The 19,955-nt window shown below is 47.0% G+C and overlaps 1 protein-coding gene across 3 annotated transcripts in view; it reads left to right on the plus strand.

Annotated features, from left to right (window-relative positions):
* The window catches only part of kcnab2a (potassium voltage-gated channel, shaker-related subfamily, beta member 2 a), a 66,356-nt gene that overhangs the window by 13,026 nt on the left and 33,375 nt on the right, over positions 1-19,955 (plus strand). For 2 of the 3 annotated variants that reach the window (XM_035388101.1, XM_035388102.1), the window contains exons 2-3: positions 5,467-5,655; positions 7,782-7,823. In XM_035388101.1, the coding sequence (XP_035243992.1) occupies positions 5,579-5,655; positions 7,782-7,823 (119 nt within the window). In that variant the 5' untranslated portion in view covers positions 5,467-5,578. The remainder of the gene's footprint in view (positions 1-5,466; positions 5,656-7,781; positions 7,824-19,955) is intronic. The other variant, XM_035388103.1, reaches the window with a different exon arrangement.

Genomic DNA, 19,955 nt, shown 5'->3' on the forward strand with positions numbered 1-19,955 from the left:
TGCCCTTGCTAACAGTCCACAGACACACAGCCAACACACTGACTCATATGCTGACAGCTTACTGATGCATGTGGCATACAGCACACTGACAGAGAAATGGTATTTATACATGAGAGCAGACTGATACAAGCACTGATACACTGACAGCACACTGACAGCGCAATGGTATACACTGAGAGCAGACTGATACAAGCACTGATACACTGACAGCACACTGACAGCGCAATGGTATACACTGAGAGCAGACTGATACAAGCACTGATACACTGACAGTGCAATATTTATACACTGACAGCACACTGATACTCATATTTATACACTGAGAGCAGACTGATACAGGCACTGATACACTGACAGCACAATGATATTCATACACTGACAGCACAATGATATTTATACACTGACTGCACACTGATACTCATATTTATACACTGAGAGCGGACTGATACAAGCACTGATACACTGACAGCACACTGATACACATATTTATACACTGACAGCATACTGAAGGCCAGTTCACAGTTAGGCGATGTATGATCGTTGCCTCCGGCAACACATCTGATCTGTATACAGTACATATATTTGGACACTGACAGCAGACTGATGCAAGCATTGACACACAGACAGCGCTCTGAGATACACAGTTATACCCTGGGAACAGACTGATACCAGTACTGACACACAGACAGCACACTGACACACATGGCATTTACACACAGACAGTACAGTGATACTGGTGTACTGATACATGCTGATAGACATTTATATACATGCTTTCTCAGGAGTAGGGTTAACGGTGTTAATATTTAATATTTTATTGTGTATTTTTCTGGTGGGTTTATTGATAAGTGACCCTGTGGCTGAGATCTAACCTTAGGATAGTGTGTGATGAGGCCTCTGTCCACTCTGTTGCATGATGCATTAGCTGTGTACCCAAATCTGTATGAGTGGATGTAGCTATAGCGCCCCCTGTGCTCCAGAATGGTGCGGTAAAGCTGGCTCTTAAGCTACAAGTTTCTATGCTGTCTGCCTGCTCCCTCTGTGTGCTATATGCTCGTGCTGTGCGTGTATGTTTGCATGCGTGCATACATGTGTGTCTGTATCTGTGTGTTTTGAGTGTGTGCATTTGTGTGCGAGTGTGTACATGCGTGTGTTGTGTGTCGTGTGTTATGTGTATGTATACGTGTCTGTGCGTCCGTGCATGTGTGTGTGTATGTTTGTTTTTGTGTGTGTATGTGTGTGTGTGTGTGTGTGTGTGTGTGCGCCTGTGTGTATGTGTGTGTTTTTTTTCGTGTGTGTGTGCGCATATCTGTGTGTGTGTGTGTGTGTGCACCTGTGTGTGTGTGTATGTATGTGCGTGTGTGCATGTGAGTGCGTGTGTGCATGTGAGTGCGTGTGTGTGTGTGTGTGTGTGTTTGGTCTGTGGTTGTGAGCAGGCTCAGTGTGGGGAAAGGCTTGTTGCTCCTGCAGCAGTGTGCTTTCATTAGGAATTCTGGTCCAGTCTCCCTCCTGGCTCCTCTCCCCTGGCGTAACTGCAGAGCCAAGCTTCAGAGAGCTGGAGGAGGGGGTCCAGAGCGCTTCCTCTCCGGCTGCTACGGCAACTGCTACAGAACCGTACCCCTAAAATACGAATCATCAGAGGAAGGACGGGAGCCTGCATTATTCAGCAGCCTGTGCTCTGTCGGAATGCGACCGCGTTAATGCAGCGATGGCGTTAATGCAGCGCTGGCGCGGAGCGCGCTCCTGCCGCAGCAGCTCTCCCCCGTCCCCAGGCTGCGGGGGAGCCCCCCGGCGCATTCTCCTGCAGTCTTCCGATCGGGCGCAGCTCGCGTCTCCCGTCGTCACGGTTACTGCTGCATTGGCGCTGCAGAGGGGCTGGAAGTGGTTTCCCTGGCGATGGCGCGAGTCGCTGCACGGCAGCTGTCGGTGTTAATGGCCGCGGTCGCTCCGCTGGCCCCGGGGCTCCCCGATCGCACAGCCGGCCACGCGTGTCACATGACTGTGACACCATGAGGGGCTCTCTGCATGGGGCCATTGAAATGAAGCTCTCTCTCTCTCTCTTTCTCTCTCCTTCTCACCCCTCTCCCTCTTTCTTTCTTTTTTTTCTCTCTCTCTCTCTCCCTCCCTCTCCTTCTCCCTACCTACTCACCCCTACCTACCACCGTTGTGTGTATGCATATAAATCTCCACACACTAATGATGGCAGACCCTAACACACGTGTGTGTATATATTTGCATTAGTATGTGTCATTAGGGCAGGATTATGTGCTCCTCCGGGTGTCTTTGTCAGGCAGTGGTGTGCAGGATCTCTGCTGCAGGTGACAGCCAGTGGGCGGGATGCCAGTGTGAGGTGATTAAACGGGGGGGTGGGGGGGCTGGGCCCCATGCCGTTGCCCTCCACCGGCGGTGACTCTGCTCTCTTATCTCTGTCCCCGAATGCTATAGTGTTTCGTTATCTTTGGGCACAATCGATGGAGTCACCTCCCCGTGTCCTCGCCGCGTTCCTGTGTGGAGTCCTGCGCCCCTGCCGCCGCGTGACTGGGCTGCAGGGTGCGAAACCCGACACGCCTGCAGAGAGGGTGTGGCTCCCAGCGCGGTGACCCCACCTCTGTGGCCCCAAGGGGACGGTCCCGCCTCTGCGGCCCTGAGGGGAGGGTCCCCCCCTGCCCAGGCACTGGTTTTTTAACACTTTGTTAGTGTTGTGCTGGGTACAGCGTGTTGGGATATTGCCGGTGTTTCGCCAGGGTTGAAGCATGCGCCCTTTTCAGGCGCCTGCCTCTTCGACCTGACCAGAGACGCAGTGGCTCACACAGACCTGGGGCCTGTGATGCTGCAGTGCTGAGATACTGGGGCCATGAAACTGCAATTCAGATTAAACTGAGAGACTGGAATTCAGACTGGCACTTATATTTATACTGTTAGTTAAACCGAGAGAGTGGCATTCAGACTAGCGGTATTAATATAAGTGCCAGTATCTCGGTTTAACTCTCTAGCAGTATTAATAGAAGTGTCAGTATCTCGGTTTAACACTCTAGCAGTAGGCTATTAATAGAAGTGCCAGAGAGTTAAACTGAGAGACTGGCACTTATATTAATACTGTTATAGAGTTAAACTGAGAGACTGGCATTCAGACTTGCGCTGTTGTACTGGCTCTGTCGATCTCCTCTGGTTGACCCCTGTTTGATGGCATGTTTATAATCCAGCTGCACCAGCTGTGCGTGAAGTGCAGTGATCCAGTGCAGCGACGTCTCAGCTGTGGGCCGCAGCGAGGAGCGAAGGCTGGCACATGATAGGCTGCTATCACTGTGACACGTTATGCAGCGACAGGATAGGCTCAAAAATAATGCTGGGCATTTTGGGAAATAATAATAGCACATAAGAACTGGTTGGAAATAAATGCAGGGCTAGGCTTCTGAGCAGATTTGGGGTCCTTCCCTGTGCTGTGGACTACATACTCACCACACACTAAAATGTTTTTCCTTTCATGAGGAATTTTTGAGGGAAAATGGGCACATTTGAAATGCCTGTGTCATGTCTGAGGGGGACTGTACTTTCCCAAAGCTCTATGGAGCCCTGGAGCTGTCCTACAGGACGCTGCATCGATGTGTCTGCGCCTCCGACTTCTGCATTGCAGTGCACTAACCTAGTAGAACCTGGGCTAGCTCAAACTGATGTTCACCGTTTCAGTCCCTGCCTTAGCGTTAGCGCTGCTACATCATGCCGCGGCCTGTCCAGCCCGTGGGTGACCTGCGTTAACCTCTGGCAGCCCTGGGTAATGTCTCCCTTCACCACCAGAGGGGGCACGATCTCCACCTGTGCCCTGCTCAGGAATGACAGCCGCCATCAGCACATGGGTGAAGCGGAGGTCCTGTCTTCTGTCCTTTTGTGTACTAATTGTGTTTACAGCTGTTCGCTGTTTGGGAGCCGTACTGTTGTCGAGTTTAGTGATGCCTGCAGGGGTTTTTGACTTTACATTACAGGCATTCAGCAGACGCTCTTATCCAGAGTGACTTACACAAGTTTTTACATCGCATTTACATTGCATCCATTTATACAGCTGGATATGTACTGAAGCAATGCAGGTTAAATACCTTGCTCAAGGGTACAACGGTAGTGTCCTACCCAGGAATCTAACCTGTAGGCTTTGACTTCCAAATTTGTTTTTGGGCTGGTGTGCATTTTTCATACGGACACATAATATATATATTTTTTTTTTCAATTTTCGCCCCATTTTCACCCCAATTTAGTCGTTATACCAATTCCCCGTGTGTGTCACACAGTCCTGGTCAATGCGCTGTCCTCTGTTGGTCTGGGGAGGGTGTAGACTGCCACATGCCTCCTCCGATACATGTGGAGTCACCAGCCGCTTCTTTTCACCTGACAGCGAGGAGTTTCACTGGGAGAGCGTAACACCTGCAGAGGTTCACGCTATCTCCCCCAGATCCCCTCCCCACTGAACAGGTGCCCCGACCAACCAGTAGGAGTCGCTATGGCAGCGATCAGGACTCATACCCTCACTGGCTTCCCACCCGCGAACACTGCCAATTGCGTTCGTAGGAACGTCTGACCAAGCCGGAAGTACCGCAGACACATCATCTTGTTTGATACCAGATAGAGGGATTCTTTCTATTTCGTACTGGTGTTTATCTCCATGGCTGTGTGCTGGCAGTGGATGATGAATGCCCTCCACAGAGCACCGCTGTGTCACTGAGTGATATCTTTACCCGACGTTTAGGATGTACTGAAGTATACTGAAGGAAGCGCACTTAAAATGTAGCCTTATAAAAAGCTCCCTCCGCTTTGCTAAAATGTGCTTAGATGTGAAAAGCCTGGTGTTCTGCCTCCAAAGGGAAAAGGCGATGAGATTCAATCTCGTGTCATGCCAGTGTCCCAGAAAAAAGCAGTTGGCTTCATAATAGTGTTACCGGTTTCTTTACTAGCACTGCACAGCCAGACATTTCAGGTCTGATGGGGAGCTTGTTTCTGTCATAATGTACATCTGTACTACACTGTGTGTACATGGTGGGTGAAGAATGCCTAAGCCAAGACAGTGGCACCATCTAATGGCCAATTTTTTCGAATTGCTGTAACATTTGATTTTATTCAGTTTCACATTTTACGGTCTATGGCATCACTGCGTGAATATTTTGCCATTTGTTTTTCGATCTCCATTACCTACATATGTAGGCAGCTTATAATTTCTTGTACCACTTGGCTTTTCCAATGCCTAACCAGTTTATGGATATTAAAGAACAAGGGAGAGGTAATATTTGTCATCCTTGATAGTGCAGTAAATGTTTTTGTTTGAATAGTTTTATTACTGGCCTGAATGAATAGAAGCCAGTGATAATCAGATGAGCTATAAGTGCAGTCTTCTCTTTTCTCACAGCCCTGCTTGCTGCGGGGCTTCTGACTGTAACTGAGAGGTCAGGTCGACCTTGTTGTTGTTGTTTTTGTCTCTCACAGAGGCGCTGGAAGCGGCAGAGAGAGAGAGAGTGAGAGAGAGACCTCACAGCTGCACTGTGAGAGACTTTGGTGCTGTGAGTGAGACCCCCCTCACCTCCACCCCCGTGACCCCATGTATCCCGAATCTACCGCTGACTCGCCTGCTCGCCTCTCGCTCCGCCAGACTGGCTCCCCCGGCATGATCTACAGGTGAGTCCTCGCTCGCCCGCGCACTCGCTCACTCGCGCACGCACACACTCACTCATGCACACACACGCACGCATGCACTCACGCGCACACTTACCTGCCATGCCCTTTGGAAAACTGGATTGTAGTAGAAGATGGATAATCTCAGGTGGAGATAGATTAACTCAGGGGTCCTCAATCCTATCCAGAAAGGGCTGGTGTGGGTTCAGGTTTTTGTTTCAACCAAGCAATTACACACCTGATTCTACTAATTAACCACTAGCGCCTTGCTAAAGACCTTGATGTTCCAGAGATGATCTGTTATTAGTAGGGTATGTAATACTGCAAAACGAGAAACCAAAAAAAAAAAGGTTTGTCTCCCACATTAACCATGACATGTGAAAGGACCTGACGCTATCAGTTCCCATGCTACCTTAGCTAGATAACTAGAAGAGTTAGGCAATTAGTTTACATATAAAAAACCCCAGGTATACCAAATGAACCATTCTGAAACTTTCATTGCTGTTAGCCAGTAAGTAACCTTGCCCGATAGCCATTTAAAACCATTTTATTTAAAGCTCTGTTAGTAATGTTCATTTGCTCACTGATTGTGAATATAATTACCAAATGATACAACAGCTTTGCAGATCGTATTCTTGTTTCCCAGTTGTTCCTAATGTGAATTATCATTGGCGTTTTATAACAATGGATCACATGCCTTGAGCAGTAGATTATCTTTACTTAAGCCGCTTAGAGGTTGTCTAGGGTTAACTGTAATGTCTTCCGCCAAAGGTAGAGATGCTTGTGTCTTTTTTGTGAATGTGATGTGGTGTCCTGCATGCAGTAGCATGTCAAAACATGGCTGAATGTGATGTATACTATGTGTAGGTGGAATGCCAATTGAAGACTACTTGTTTTTGGTTTTGCAAATAATTGTGACACAGACAATGCAGATATTCCACAGTTGTTTTTAGGATTGCAAGAAGTGATGAACTTGAACCACAACAAAGTAATTACTCCTGTTTCTTTATGCCAGTTGTCTTGTGGTGTCTGACATTTGTGTACTTTATTGATCATATTTACACAGCCGTTAGTAGCATTGTGAGATTCAAAGGGAAAGCGCTTAATTTGAATGAACAGTCGAAAACAAGATGTCTCTCTTAAGGTTTTTAAAATATATTATTAGCCTGTGTGGCAAAAATTAGTTTTGATCAGAAAGCCAATAGCTTATTTCATCCAGCTAACCTTGCTGTTTCATCCTGAATTTGTTACAAATGTCATAGTAAAACTATGAATGCCATTCATTTATTGTACTGTTATTGTGAGTTGGCATATTATGACAAAGTAGTTATTATTTATCAGAGCGCAAGGAAATTAGTGCAAAACACAGATTTTGAAATGTCCTGCAATCCAAATATGCAGTATTCCGTGGGCTAGCACAACCAATGGGCTGTGTCATGCAGAAGTGCAAGCCATTTGCACCACTGCAGATCTTCAGACCTGCTGAAGTGGCACCTGCATGTGCAGTAAGTGTAGCTCTTGCTGAAACACTGCAGAGGGAGCTCTTTTCACTGCTTGCAAAGATCCTCATGCCATTTCCCAAAGAACCAGCAGGTGGTGCCAGAAAGCAGTGAAACGCATCAGTTGTTTGTTGTTGAATAAGTTTTGCTCTGAAAAATGAATTTGTGGTTTGGCGCATTTACCAACATCTCTCAAATCCCTCTTATATTTCTTGCGTGCACCTTGTGGACTCTGTGAGAACCATAAAATGTAGGGATGTCTTACTGCCCTGAATATGCGTGTAATAATCTTTTTTTGAAGGATCATCGCAAGATTTAAATGCTAAAATGTGACAGTACATTAGTGTGTCTTTCTCCTTTCAGTTTGAATAATGCATGGTCTCCATGGGTTTGCACGTTGCAGCCAAATTAAAAAGCTTTTTATTTTCAACTGTAATTACTATCAAAGCCCATGTAATTAGTATCATCGTAGCTCTCATCCAACACATTAGTAATTCATCATTAAGATGCATCACTACTGTTTGTGTGCTTCTCTCTCTGTATCTGACATATCCCTGTATCCCTTTCCCTCCTTCCCTCTCTCTCACTCTCCCTTTTTCTCTCTCTCCCTCTCTCTCCTGTCTGCCTCAGTGCGCGCTATGGAAGCCCCAAGCGACAGCTGCAGTTCTACAGGTACCTGTGCTCGCGCTCTTTGGACTCCTGCTCTGCTCTGCTCTGCTCTGCTCTGCTGTGTCTCTGCCTTTCTCCCTTTATTCTAGACGCCCTGTTGTATTGGGCTCCTGCCCCGCCTCCCTCTCTCTCCTGGTGCAGGTCTGGGGTGTGGGTGGGGCGGTGGGGTCATGAAGGGCATGTTTATTTATTTGTTTATTTTTATGGTCTTCACAATGGCTCGCCGTTGTCAAAGTGACTGCTGAGTGTATAGTAAAATAACTGTCTGATCAATAAATGAATCGATCAATTTTGTTTTTACCATCAACAAAAATGGTTGTCACATAGGTTGTGCTGTTTTAGAAATGGAAACACTGTTGGCAAATGCAAGACTCAATAGCCTGGTTCTGACTAAGAGATATTTTCTAAATCAGTTGGTACTTTCAGTTTGTTTTTAATAATGATATATCACTGAATAATAAAGAGTCACACTGAACAGAAAGAGTGACAAAGGTCTGAATGCCCTGGCCAATTGGCCTTGAAGCAAGTGTTTGTAGTTCTGCTGACACCCAAACTGTTCAATGAGGAGTGCAGCTTGGGTCGCACGTGTGAATTATCACAGGGTGTGCTGCTTGTCGTACCGTCTGGAAGAAAAGTTTGTAAAATGGAGGGTTTCCAGACCTGCCCTGAAAGTATAACTGTTATCCCAGAACCACATGGCCAGGGTTGGGCCTGGAACGTTCCAGCCTTTTTTCCCCAAACCTGCGGTAGAAAGACACCCATCAGAACAGCACAGTGTTCGCCATTTTCAAAATGCACACTGGTAGCTTCTCAGCTGATGCGTGTCTTCCAGCAAGAAACCCGGAGGTGTGTGGAGATATCACAGAGGCATATTAGAGCTCAGAGAGTGAGCGCAGGTAAACGGGGAGGTGCTGGTCAGTCCTGCCGCCCGTGACCTGATGGGGGCGCCGTTTGGGTTCCCGCGGTCCGTTCGAGGAGAAAGAGCTCCTTTTTGTTTTGCTGATGGTTCTGTAAAAGCCCTGACTGTGTGAGAGTGCGGTAATGAGCTGGAGACTTTCCTTCTTGTTTGTTCAGCTCATCGCCTTTCGCCCCTTGTAAGTGCAAAGGGAGCAGTTAACCCTCCGAGTTCAGCCAGGTATCGATCTCACGGCGCCGCGTCCGGCTTCCTCTCTTAATCCCTCTCTAATTTTTTCACCGTTAATGGAGACCGCGAGGCAGTATGGAACGGTGAATAACACCCTGGACTGTAGTTACAGGATATGGCGTGAGCCTGCAGTTCGTTTACTGTGGAAACTTTTTAGGAAAAGGCTGATACCGCTGTGCGCAGACGAGGTGGGTTAGAGAAAACTCCGTGAGTGTAAATGTGTCTGCGTCTGTTGAAAAGGTGACTAAGTTGGCGGTTGTGCGCGTAGCGCCTTGTTGCCGTGTTCTCAGGTGAGTGTGAAGTTGGCGGGGCGGCGGTGTCTCCTGCATAATGCATGCCTGCCTGGCCGCCGTTCGATACGGCAGAGGAAATGGAGTCTTTGCTGGGGGAGGGGTCTCCCTGCCGCGCGTACCGTCAGCAGTATCGCCGTCGCTCGGGCGAGGTGCGTGCGTCTCTCTCTTCCTCCCTCTGTTTTTACGGACTGCAGTGTGTGAGCGCTGCCCCACTTACAGGCCACTTGCGCCCGCCCCCCCCCCCCCCCCCCCGTGGTTCTGTTTGACCCTGTTCATGGGACGGCTAAAACTGAGCTATAGTGTCATTTAATGTTAATGGTACAGTCTGCTGTACATAGCTTAGTGTTCTAGCGCTAATGGTACAGTCTGCCGTACATAGCTTAGTGTTCTAGCGCTAATGGTACAGTCTGCCGTACATAGCCTAGTGTCCAAGCACTAATAATTCAGTCTGCTGTACATAGCCTAGTGTTCTAGCGCTAATGGTATGGTCTGCTGTACATAGCCTAGTGTCCGTAGCGCTAATGGTAGTCTCTGTCTCTGTTGTACATAGCCTAGTGTCATTGCACAAGTGGTACAGTCTCTGCTGTGTATAGCTTATAGTGTAATTGCGCTAATGGTACAATCAGATGTACATAGCCTAGTGTCATAGCGCTAATGGTACAGTCTGCTCTGTATAGCCTATAGTGTCATTGCGCTAATGGTACAGTCTGTTGTGCATAGTGCTAATGGTACAATCAGATGTACATAGCCTAGTGTCATAGCGCTAATGGTACAGTCTGCTACGTATAGCCTAGTGTCATTGCGCTAATGGTACAGTCTGCTGTGCACAGCCTATGGTGGCTTAGCCTGGTGTTATTTAGCATAGGTTCCAGGCTCACAGTCTCTTATGTGGAGCCTGGTGCTGTACAGCTCATGGTATTTACCCTGCCCAGCTCTCTGTCTCTCTGCTCTGGAGTCTGTGATCAGTCTCATCACACTGAAATGGCAATCAGTCACATCACATGTATCATTAGCGGTCTAGCACACGGTCACAGAGCTCTTCACAGGGTGGACTACAAAGAAGAACAGAACATCCAACATGAAGTGTCTGAAGGAAAAATGAAAACTAGTGGAGTTATTACAAAACTAAACGAACCAATAACCCAGAGCAGGGGTCCACACACTCTGTATTTTATGTTTTAGTTCCATCCATATTTGTAACCCTTGAATTATAACAAGCTGTTTGTTTGTGATTAGACACTTGTGCTGTTTATAGAGGAATGCCCTCTTCAAGCTGTGTTTGCTCTGAAACAGAAATAGAAATGTATACCATAGAAGAATAAAGGTCCAGTATTCACATCCCAAGACTCAACCAGTCAGATCAAATATCAAATTGCTTTCTTCACTTTTTCTAATGTGCTGCATGGCAAATGGTTACTTTAGAAAGAAATCACATTTTAATTGATTCAGTTTCAGAATTATATGTTAAATCAGTGGTGTTCTGATCAGTGGTGTGGACACTTTCAAAGATGAAGCCAGTGGTAAGAAGCAAAAGCTGCATCATGTTACAATGCATTTAATGAGAAAAAACTAGAAATGAATGAAACATGTTTTCCAGAGCCTTAATCGAACTAGAGATTAGTGGTAACAAAAACCAGCATACATAGGGGTCCCCAAGGACTAAGTTTGAGGGCCCCTCACCTGGAGTGACATCATCTCCACCAGCTGACTGCCAGTCATTCAGTGAAGAAGCCCTTTCCCTGTTCTGAACTTTTGAACTTGAAAGCAGTTCCTGTGTGTGTGTGTGTGTGGTTGGGAGGTTTATTAAGAATTACACAGCCATAACTGAAAATACTGAAGGAGTCTGTGAGATCCTGTGGTGTACAGTCCCTGGATTGTGTTGCATATTTTTTTTACATTGCAAAAGCAAGCTTGGTTTTTTAAATGGTGTAGCATTGTAACAAGTTGGCTTTGATGGAGTAGCAAGTAAGAGATGAACTGTGGGATTAATTTCAGGAGGTCTGTTGTGGTCTGACACAATCTGCTATTCTTTGTGCGTGTGGTTGCTTGTATGCGTGCGTGCACGCCTGTATGTAGCTTTGTACTCTGTATGTGCTTTATGTATGCACATATTTCTGTATGCAGACGTGGTACTGATTACATGCTAAAAAGTCATAGGATCCTCTCCTTTGGAAGAGTGATCAAAACCTTTTAGCACAAAAGCGGCTGTGAATAATTTAGGGCTGATAATATTTTGCTGTCGTTCGCAAAACTTGCCAGGTCCTAAATCTTGTAAATGGATGAAACCTACCAGGGTGAAGGGGGGAGGGAGGGTGTGTGTGCGTGTGTGTGGGTGGGTTGGGGGGGGAGGGTGCGCTCTCTCTCATTCACTAATTGGTTTAGACGCTTCCCAGTCAGACACTCCCAGTTTGGGTGGATCGCTGCATTGCTGTCAGCAGTCAGCGTTTATAAGCATGGCCTCACACCAGGAGCTCTTGTTCATGAGCAGACCCCCCAAGACAGCAGGTGAGCTAGAACCTTGACGGTGTAGGTGTGTGTGTACGTGTGTGTGCACGTGTGTGGGTGTGTGTGTGTATGCATACTATATGTCAGACATGTTTTTATTTATTTATTTATTTATTTATTTATTTTATTTTATTTTTTATGTGTGTGTGTGTGTGTGTGAGAGAGAGAGAGAGAGAGAGAGAGAGAGAGAGCTGAGATGACTGCAGCTGATTACTTGTCTTACAGTAAAAGTGTGTGTTCCGTTTGGGACAGCGAGGATGCTGTGCCTGTGCTACCTCTGGGTCTGGGAGCAGTGTGTGTTTCGTAGCAGCCGGGCGAGACAGTGAGATGTGACCACGCTATTTGTATCGTGTGGGTGTGTGGGTAATGCCTCAGCCTCTTGTATCCTCTGATAAGTGGGAAGCCACTACCTGCAGGAGTATTGGACATGTCTGACAGTCGATAAAGTCGATAATGGTAATGAAGAGACTTTTATTGTTTTCTGTTTATTTGGCAGCTGTACTTATGCAGGGCGACCGGCAGAACATTAGCGAACGGTCAGGAGCACAAATAGGAAGTGAGCGCGTGCAGTAGCAACCTGCGGCGTACACTTAAAGACAGCAGAGAGCCTTCTTGGAGCCCTTCAGTTAATTGCATTTGAATTCTAAACCCATCGCCTTCTACCCTGTCATTTATGTGGAAAACAGGGTGAAGTTTTTTTCTTTTCTTCGTTTCACACTGGTGGCATCACCGGTTTTCTGCCATCCAAACAAGCAACAGATTCCCTTTTGTACAAGTGTTCCAAAAAAACGAAAATGAGCTGTAATTCCTGTAAGCCCAGCTGCTGAAAAGGAGACGGCCGGAACGTAGCAATCGCAGATGGAGATGGATCGTACTTTCTGAACGCGCTTTAAGATGTGTTGAACTGTGTCCTGCTGTTGGTTTAACTTCACCATCTGCGTGTTAGACCAGTTAGCATGTGCTTACTAATGCTTGAAGCCTTTTCAGTGATTTCTGAACAGAATTAAATAAGAACATATATAAAAGTAAAATATTAGAAGTAAGAAATACATAATATATGCCCCAGCAATTCATTTTTGTTCCCTGGTCATAATTCTTATATTGTACTGTGCTGAATCCTACACAATGGGGGCCATTCAATAAAATAAATCATATTTTTATAATATTTTGCCATCCAAGAAATTTGTATTATGCCAAAAAATTTCATAGATTTCTTTTCTGTCTCGGGAGGATTACAAAAGGTTTATTGGTAATCTTTTGCATTTGTAACCCGCTGATTGAAGTCACAGGTCTGTACCGACATTAAGCGTCTTTGTCTTTTTAATTGGCTGGACCAGATGAAGTGATCAGCTGCCTGAGGAGGGCGGAGCTGAGCGTTTCCCGACCGTTGGCTGTGGGATGTGTTTGCGAATCCGCCGGTCTGGGAGGAGGGCAAGAGTTCAGAAGCCTGCGATTCTCTCTGCCTCCGCATTAGCCCGAGTAATCGCATCCTGAGTGCAGGGGGGCGGCCGTCGGAATGCTGACGCTTGGCGTGAAAGCTCTCTGTTCCGGCGAAGCCCCTGGAGCCCAGTGCGGATGGTGATCACGCTCGTTATTACAGGCTGTCGGATATCTATGGCTGAAAGGGGAAAAGCCGCAGTCAGAAGAGCTCTGGCTCTCGGTTTAAGCATGGGTTTGGACAGATGGTCAGGCGAGCATATTTAGACTGAAGAAACTTCAATTGTAGCATCTTCATAACATAGACATTTACAAAAAAATAAAAAAATGTATAGTACTGGATATAGGAATACTGTATTATCAATACATTATCATTACACAGCAGATCTAGTATTGAGCATATCTAGTATACAGTAGTATGTAAAATAGAATATTATAATTCTTTAATCGTAGTGTACCTGAATATAAACAGAATATAGAAATGCTATGAATAGAGCAGGTCTTTGTTTGAACGTTATGTAGTTGGTCTTCATATGAACAGTGGATTTAGTACATTTTTTTACATAATGTATCTAAATATTCTGTTGCCATAATATTTACTCTTCGCATTATGGGTTGGTTTCATGATTTTGTCCTGATAGTAACCCACCCTGTACCCATGATGTACCACTTTTTCCCAGCCTTTTCCAGTGTGTGTGTCAACTTTGTGAATCTTAAAGCTAATTGGGGAGTTTAAGCACACGATATCCACACACAGAAAGATGGGAATTGAATCCTAACTGAGATTGAAATTGGGGGATGGAGAGAGAGAGGGCACGCTTGCAGTTTTGATTTGGAGATTGCATACTTCTTAACAGCTCCAGGTTAGCGGGTAGCTGCAGAGTTTCCAGCGTCCCAGCATTGCCGATGAGACCCTTTACACCTACAGTCCTCAGAAGTGCTAGAAACACACACTGTTCCCCCAAGAGAGGTCCTCACCTTTTCTCCATTGTATCTAGTCTTCTGATTTGTGTATGTGGTGAGCTGCATCATTTTTCCGATGCGGTGTGTGTGCATGCATGTATTTGTGTGTACGAGCGTGTGTGTGTTTGTGCTTTTGAGTGTGTGCGATTTTATCACGTATGTACAGTTCACAAGTCTTTATGTGATTAGTGTAATGTTGTATGTGTGTGTGTGTGAGCCTCTGCATATACAGTTAATGCAAAAGTATTGGGACAGTGACACACTGTGTTTTTTGGCTCTGTATTCCAGCACATTGGATTTGAAATAAAACAATGAGTATGCGGTCAAACTGCAGACTGTCAGCTTTTGTTTGAGGGTATGTTCATCCTTATCCGGTGATCCATGTACGAATTACAGCCCTTTTCATAGCCCCCTGTTTTGGGGGAGTAATAGTGATCGGACAGATTTCCATAATCTTAAGTATTCATTTAGGACTTGGTTGCAAATCCTTTGCATTTGATAACTGCCTGAGTCTACGACCCACAGACATCACCAGGCGCTGGGTATGTTCCCTGCTGATTCTCTGTAAGGCCTGTACTGCAGCCGCCTTTGGCTCCTCTTTTAGCAGTGCGTCTGGGGTCATTGTCCTGCTGCAAAGTGAATTGCCATCCAATTAGTTTTGAGACATTTGGTTGGATCTGAGCAGGTAAGATGTTTCTGTACACTTAAGACTTCATCTGGCTGCAGCTGTCAGTAGTCACATCAATGAAGACAAGTGAGCTTGTTCCACTGGCAGCCATACATGCACAACCCATAACACTACCTCCACCATGTTTCACAGATGAGGGAGGTGCTTTGTATAATGAGCAGTTACTTTCTCCATATTTTTGTTTTTCCATCACTTTGTTGTTAACCTGTTACAGTCTCATCTGTTCCACTCAACAGTTCTGGCCTGCTTTACTGGGATTTACATTACACTTATTTGGTCCTCATGTTAAGAGACAATTATCAACAGACTCCAAATGCAAATTCCACACCTAGAATCAACTAGACCTGTTAGCTTTTTTGTGCCTGAAATAATGATACAAAGATTCACAGCTGGCCAGGGAAAGCCAACTGTCCAATTACTTTTGCTCCTTAGGGGACTAAGTACAGTATAAAAAGGGCTGTAAAAATAAAAATTCCTACACAGATCTCTCGATATGGATGTACATACCCTCACTTCGACCTCATATCCGTTGTTTCATTTCAAAGCCAATATGCTGGAGTACAGTGCCAAAATGACAAACTGTGTCCCTGTCCCAATACTTTTTCACTCAGCTGTGTGCGTGTGCTTGTGTGTGTGTGCGTGTGCATGTGTTTGTGTGTGCGTGCGTGCATGTGTGTATGTGCGCGCATGTGTGCGTGTGTGTAGAAGTGGGTACAGAGTAGCTCCAGTTACTGTAAGCATAGCCTGGTTGCGGGAGAGCAGGTGCTATTTAAGGAGGTGCCCTGCCTGCCCGTCTCAGACTCCCAGCTCTCCTGCTGCACGGTGGCCACAGTGCCAGTAGGTTGGGCCGGGCCAGCCGTGAGGGGGTAGGATGTTCGCGGGGGGGTACGCCGGGAGGCCCCTCAGCCTCAGACCCAATGTCCATGCCGAAAATCCGCAGATCCCCGAGCCGGGCGTGGGCGTGAGAAAGAGCAGCAGCGCGGGTAGCAGGATGTTGTCCATGTCGTATAGCGAGAGCATCCGGAGCGGGATCAACCGCTACCACTCGGACCAGGGCCTGAGTGGGCCGCGCCCCCCCGACCAGGCCCAGCTCCAGCGCCAGCGCGAGCAGCGGGCCGCCGCCCAGGTGCGCAACATGGAGGACTTCCTCAGAATGAACTGTCTGGTGCTGGAGGATTGCGTCTCCTACCAGACCGGTATGAAGTACAGGTAAGGGAGCTGTTTGACCACACTGAAGTATAGAAGGTAATGAATCGGGTGACCACGGTTACCTGTGTGGGATGTCTTACCAGACCAGACTGAAGTATAGAAGGTAATGAATCGGGTGACCACGGTTACCTGTGTGGGATGTCTTTGCAGACCAAACTGAAGTATATAAGCTAATAAATTGGGTGACCAGTTACCTGTGTGTGGACTCACTATACAGGAACCGCAGGTACTGTGTAATAGACAAGAGACCAGCTGTCATAAAGGCACTGTAGAAGTGGTGGTCTCGTCTGTAGATCGGTCCGCTTGATGAGGCTAGAGCACAGCGATTGTCTGGTTGATCGTGCCGGTTGGGTTGGGTTCATCTCTGCTCAGCTAGACCGCTGTACGTGGGTTCTTTTGCTTGAGATTGTAGGTCACAGCGCTTTTTTTTGCTCACAGTGGTTGAAGGTCTCTGGGAATTTTTTAAGCAAGCTGCTACCTCCCCAGTTCTTCTCAAAAGTGGGTTGTACTGAGGGACATTGTGAATGACCCATGTGCTATATGTGCTTTAGCGCAATTGATGGCTTAGAACAGTGATGAGAAATGAAGGGGGGGGGGGTAGATTGTAAAAACTGCCCAACTTCTACCCCAGACTGAAAACACGCCTGGTTAAACCTTGGCTCACCTGATGCTGACATTTTAATGTTGTATGGGTTTAGTAGCCATGACCAGACCAAATCTAAAACCATGTCCACTAAACCATTTGCTTCCTAATAATACTATTCTCAATTTCCCTCTTGCAGCTACTATGGCATCTAACTTCATGTTGTCAGATGATGTATTGACTATTGTTATCGGTTGTGGGCCTGATGACGTAACATCAGCACTGTTCATTATCTAAACGTAGATCTGTGCACTTCGGCAAGTCACTCTGGAGAAGAGTGTTAAATGGCTAACTGTTAATGTAAAATGGCTGATTTGTTTATGTCTGAGTCTAATAGGTCTGTGGCGATAACCACCGCGTAGCTCTGTTGGCTGTGGTTTTCAGTTGCTGCAGAACCGGAGGTAAATTGGACCCGTGCCATTGGTGGAGAATCGGTCTGTGGTTCTGAGCCACCGCAGGCGGTCTGAAAAGAGCGCCCGCGAGTTCTGGGATTAGACGTGTCGTTTCGCAGACGTCGGCCCGTCTGAGGAGAACGCGAGTTCGGCTTTCGTGAGCCATCGGCAGGACGTTCCGTTTGGTCATGCAGCATTGAGACGCTGCGATGAGCTGGAGGAGGAAGAACGGCCCTGTCCTCGCCGTCAGGCTCCGCCGCGGTGTTTCCGCCATCGATCTGAGCAGTCGCTCACTCCCAAAAAGAATGTGTATTTCATATGTGTTGTACATCCCAGAACCTCTGTGTGTCACGGAGGCTGGTGGGGTGGGCCAAGGGATGGGGTTATTATGGGTGGGGTTCAGTGTGAGGGGGATGGTAGCGAGGCGGGTGGGGGGCTGGGTGTGGTTTTGACAGAGCGCATGGTTGTATGTCAAGCAAGCGGTGGCGGCTATACCTTTCCTGCAAAGTGCAGTCACCCTTGCACGAATAGCCATTGGATCACCTCGGGTTGGCCGAGAGTTGGGCTACTCCCGGGGCGGTGGGGCGCGGCTCGCTGTGTACATTCAAGCAGAGAGATGTAAGGAAGCCCCACCCCCCCCTGCCCGGCCCCGCCCAGCTGTCGGTGGTTCGCATTTACAGATCTGCGAGTCGTTAGAAGGGACCACTTGAGAAGTGGAGGCGGCCGCGGTCACGCCATTGTCAGCGGCTGCTTTTAATCTGCAGCGAAGGGCAGCGGGTATAGCACGCGGCTTTGCATGATTGCATGCCGGTGTTGGTTTCTCATGGAAACATTACCTGCTTTACCTGAATGGAGTCCAGAGGAGGCTCTCAGCTCTAATTGAGTTGCTGTATCTTGATCAGGCCTCGTGTTTAATGAGAGTGGAATCAGGTCAGAGACGGAGCCCCTGCCCCACAGCCGTAACACACCTGTGATACGGCTGGGCAACAGAAACACGCCCTTGCTAAGGTCCCCGTAGCTGTTGGCAGTCGCCGTAGCTGGCATCTGTCAGTGTGACATGCACAGAGCTGCATTGTGACCTTTACACACCTGTAACAATTTTAACTAACATGCATCACCTGCTGATACAGCTGTAACTTAACTGCACCCAACTGCAGTGCACACTTGTAACATACATCTGTAACATTTCAGGGGGCAACTTAACCCTTTATTAATGCACCTGAAACTGTTCCACACCTTCCACTGTATTTTGCGTCTAACGTCAGTACTTTTTTGAGCAGTACCGTTGCAGATATTGCAGTACAGCTGTGACCGTAGGAAGGTACGTGTTGGGAACGGCTGGTGTCAATGCTGGCTGAATGGAACACAAAACTGACAGGCAGTAGCGCTCCCTCCCAGTGATCTTAACCCGACAGCCTCTCATTGACATTAAGAGGCTCATGTAGCCAGCTTGGAACTATGGGGTAAACAGATCTGGGTATTTACAAAATGGTATCGCAGTTCCTGTGTTACCTGGAGGTCTTCATTTACATTGGCTGCATACCTAATAGTTTGCCAGGGAAGGAAACATTGAGAATGGGGAGAACTGAAATACAGCTGAAATACAGGATCGGTCTGGGTAATTTGGACACTTCTGTTCTAATAGGAAATCATTTTTCTACCGAGAGAACATTGTCCACAACGTCTTTGCTGAGTGGTGCCTTTTAATGCTGTGGGCAGTCTTCACTGAGGCCGAGTTATTGATTTTTCCAGAGTGGCCGTGCCTGGTTTCATCGTATCGGGCCAGCGCTAATGGACGCTAAGCACGCCCTGCCTTTACACTCATTGAATACAGCTCTCCTCCCTGTCTGCAGGTCTCGGTGCCAGGCCTCTGATCCAGGCGGTTCCTCTCAGAAAAGTTCTCTCCGCACTAAGTCTCCCTCTACGATGGTAATCCCTGAAGCGTTCTCATAGTCAGAGTGAGGAGATTTAGATGCCTATTTTAATTCCGCTGGATTTGCGAGGCTCCATTCTCACTCATTCGCCATAAGCGAGTTTTGAGCGCACATGCCAAAACGCGTTTGGGAGTGCGGCGTGCGTGGTCGTCTCTGTGAGACTCACCCCACGTAGACACCGCTTTGTCGGTGTCGGGTGAGAAGTTAACAGGTTTAAGCCTCTTTTACATGGCGATAATAGTAGGTGGTCTGCGACAAGATGTTTCTGACACTACAGCAAAAAAATAAAATCGAAAAATATATTTTTAAAAATTCCCTGGCAGAAATGCGACCCTGTCCAGCCCAGAATTAATGGAGGAAGCTGAGCGATGAGACGGACCTTGAAATACGACTGCGCATTTCAGACAGACAAAAGGAAACTCATTTTAAAATGAATTTCTTAGTCTTCAAAGAAGCACGTTGACAACAGTGAAGAGGATTTAGTCGGCTAAGCCAGTTGAATCCCGTTCTCGCAAACTCACGCGCCGCCCGTGTCTGAAATGAATTTCAGTGTGTTCTGATAGTAATTATTTTAGAACGGTCCTAATTCTCGTTTTAAACATTACGCATAAACCGATTTGGTGGCTGTAACAGAACGTTTGTTCGATGTTCAGTGCTGACAGTGGCACCTGCAACCCTTTGTAATTTTGTGCTGCAGTCAGAGATGGCATTTCGTCTTTACTGCTCGATTTATGGCTTGTGTGGTTCATTTAATTTTTTTTCATCGAGTTCTCCATTGTTAGCGCATTTTCTCACTGCGTAGCTGCCGGCAATCGTCGAGCAGGTCTTCCGTGTTGCTTGTTCACACACACAAGCGCCTTCCTGGTGTGCTAACTGGAATTAATAACTTTTTGCTGCCTTCTTCCGAAAAGACGCTGTTTTGGTGCT

The sequence above is a fragment of the Anguilla anguilla genome, chromosome 13 (genome assembly GCF_013347855.1).
Source record: "Anguilla anguilla isolate fAngAng1 chromosome 13, fAngAng1.pri, whole genome shotgun sequence".
Lineage (NCBI taxonomy): Eukaryota > Metazoa > Chordata > Actinopteri > Anguilliformes > Anguillidae > Anguilla > Anguilla anguilla.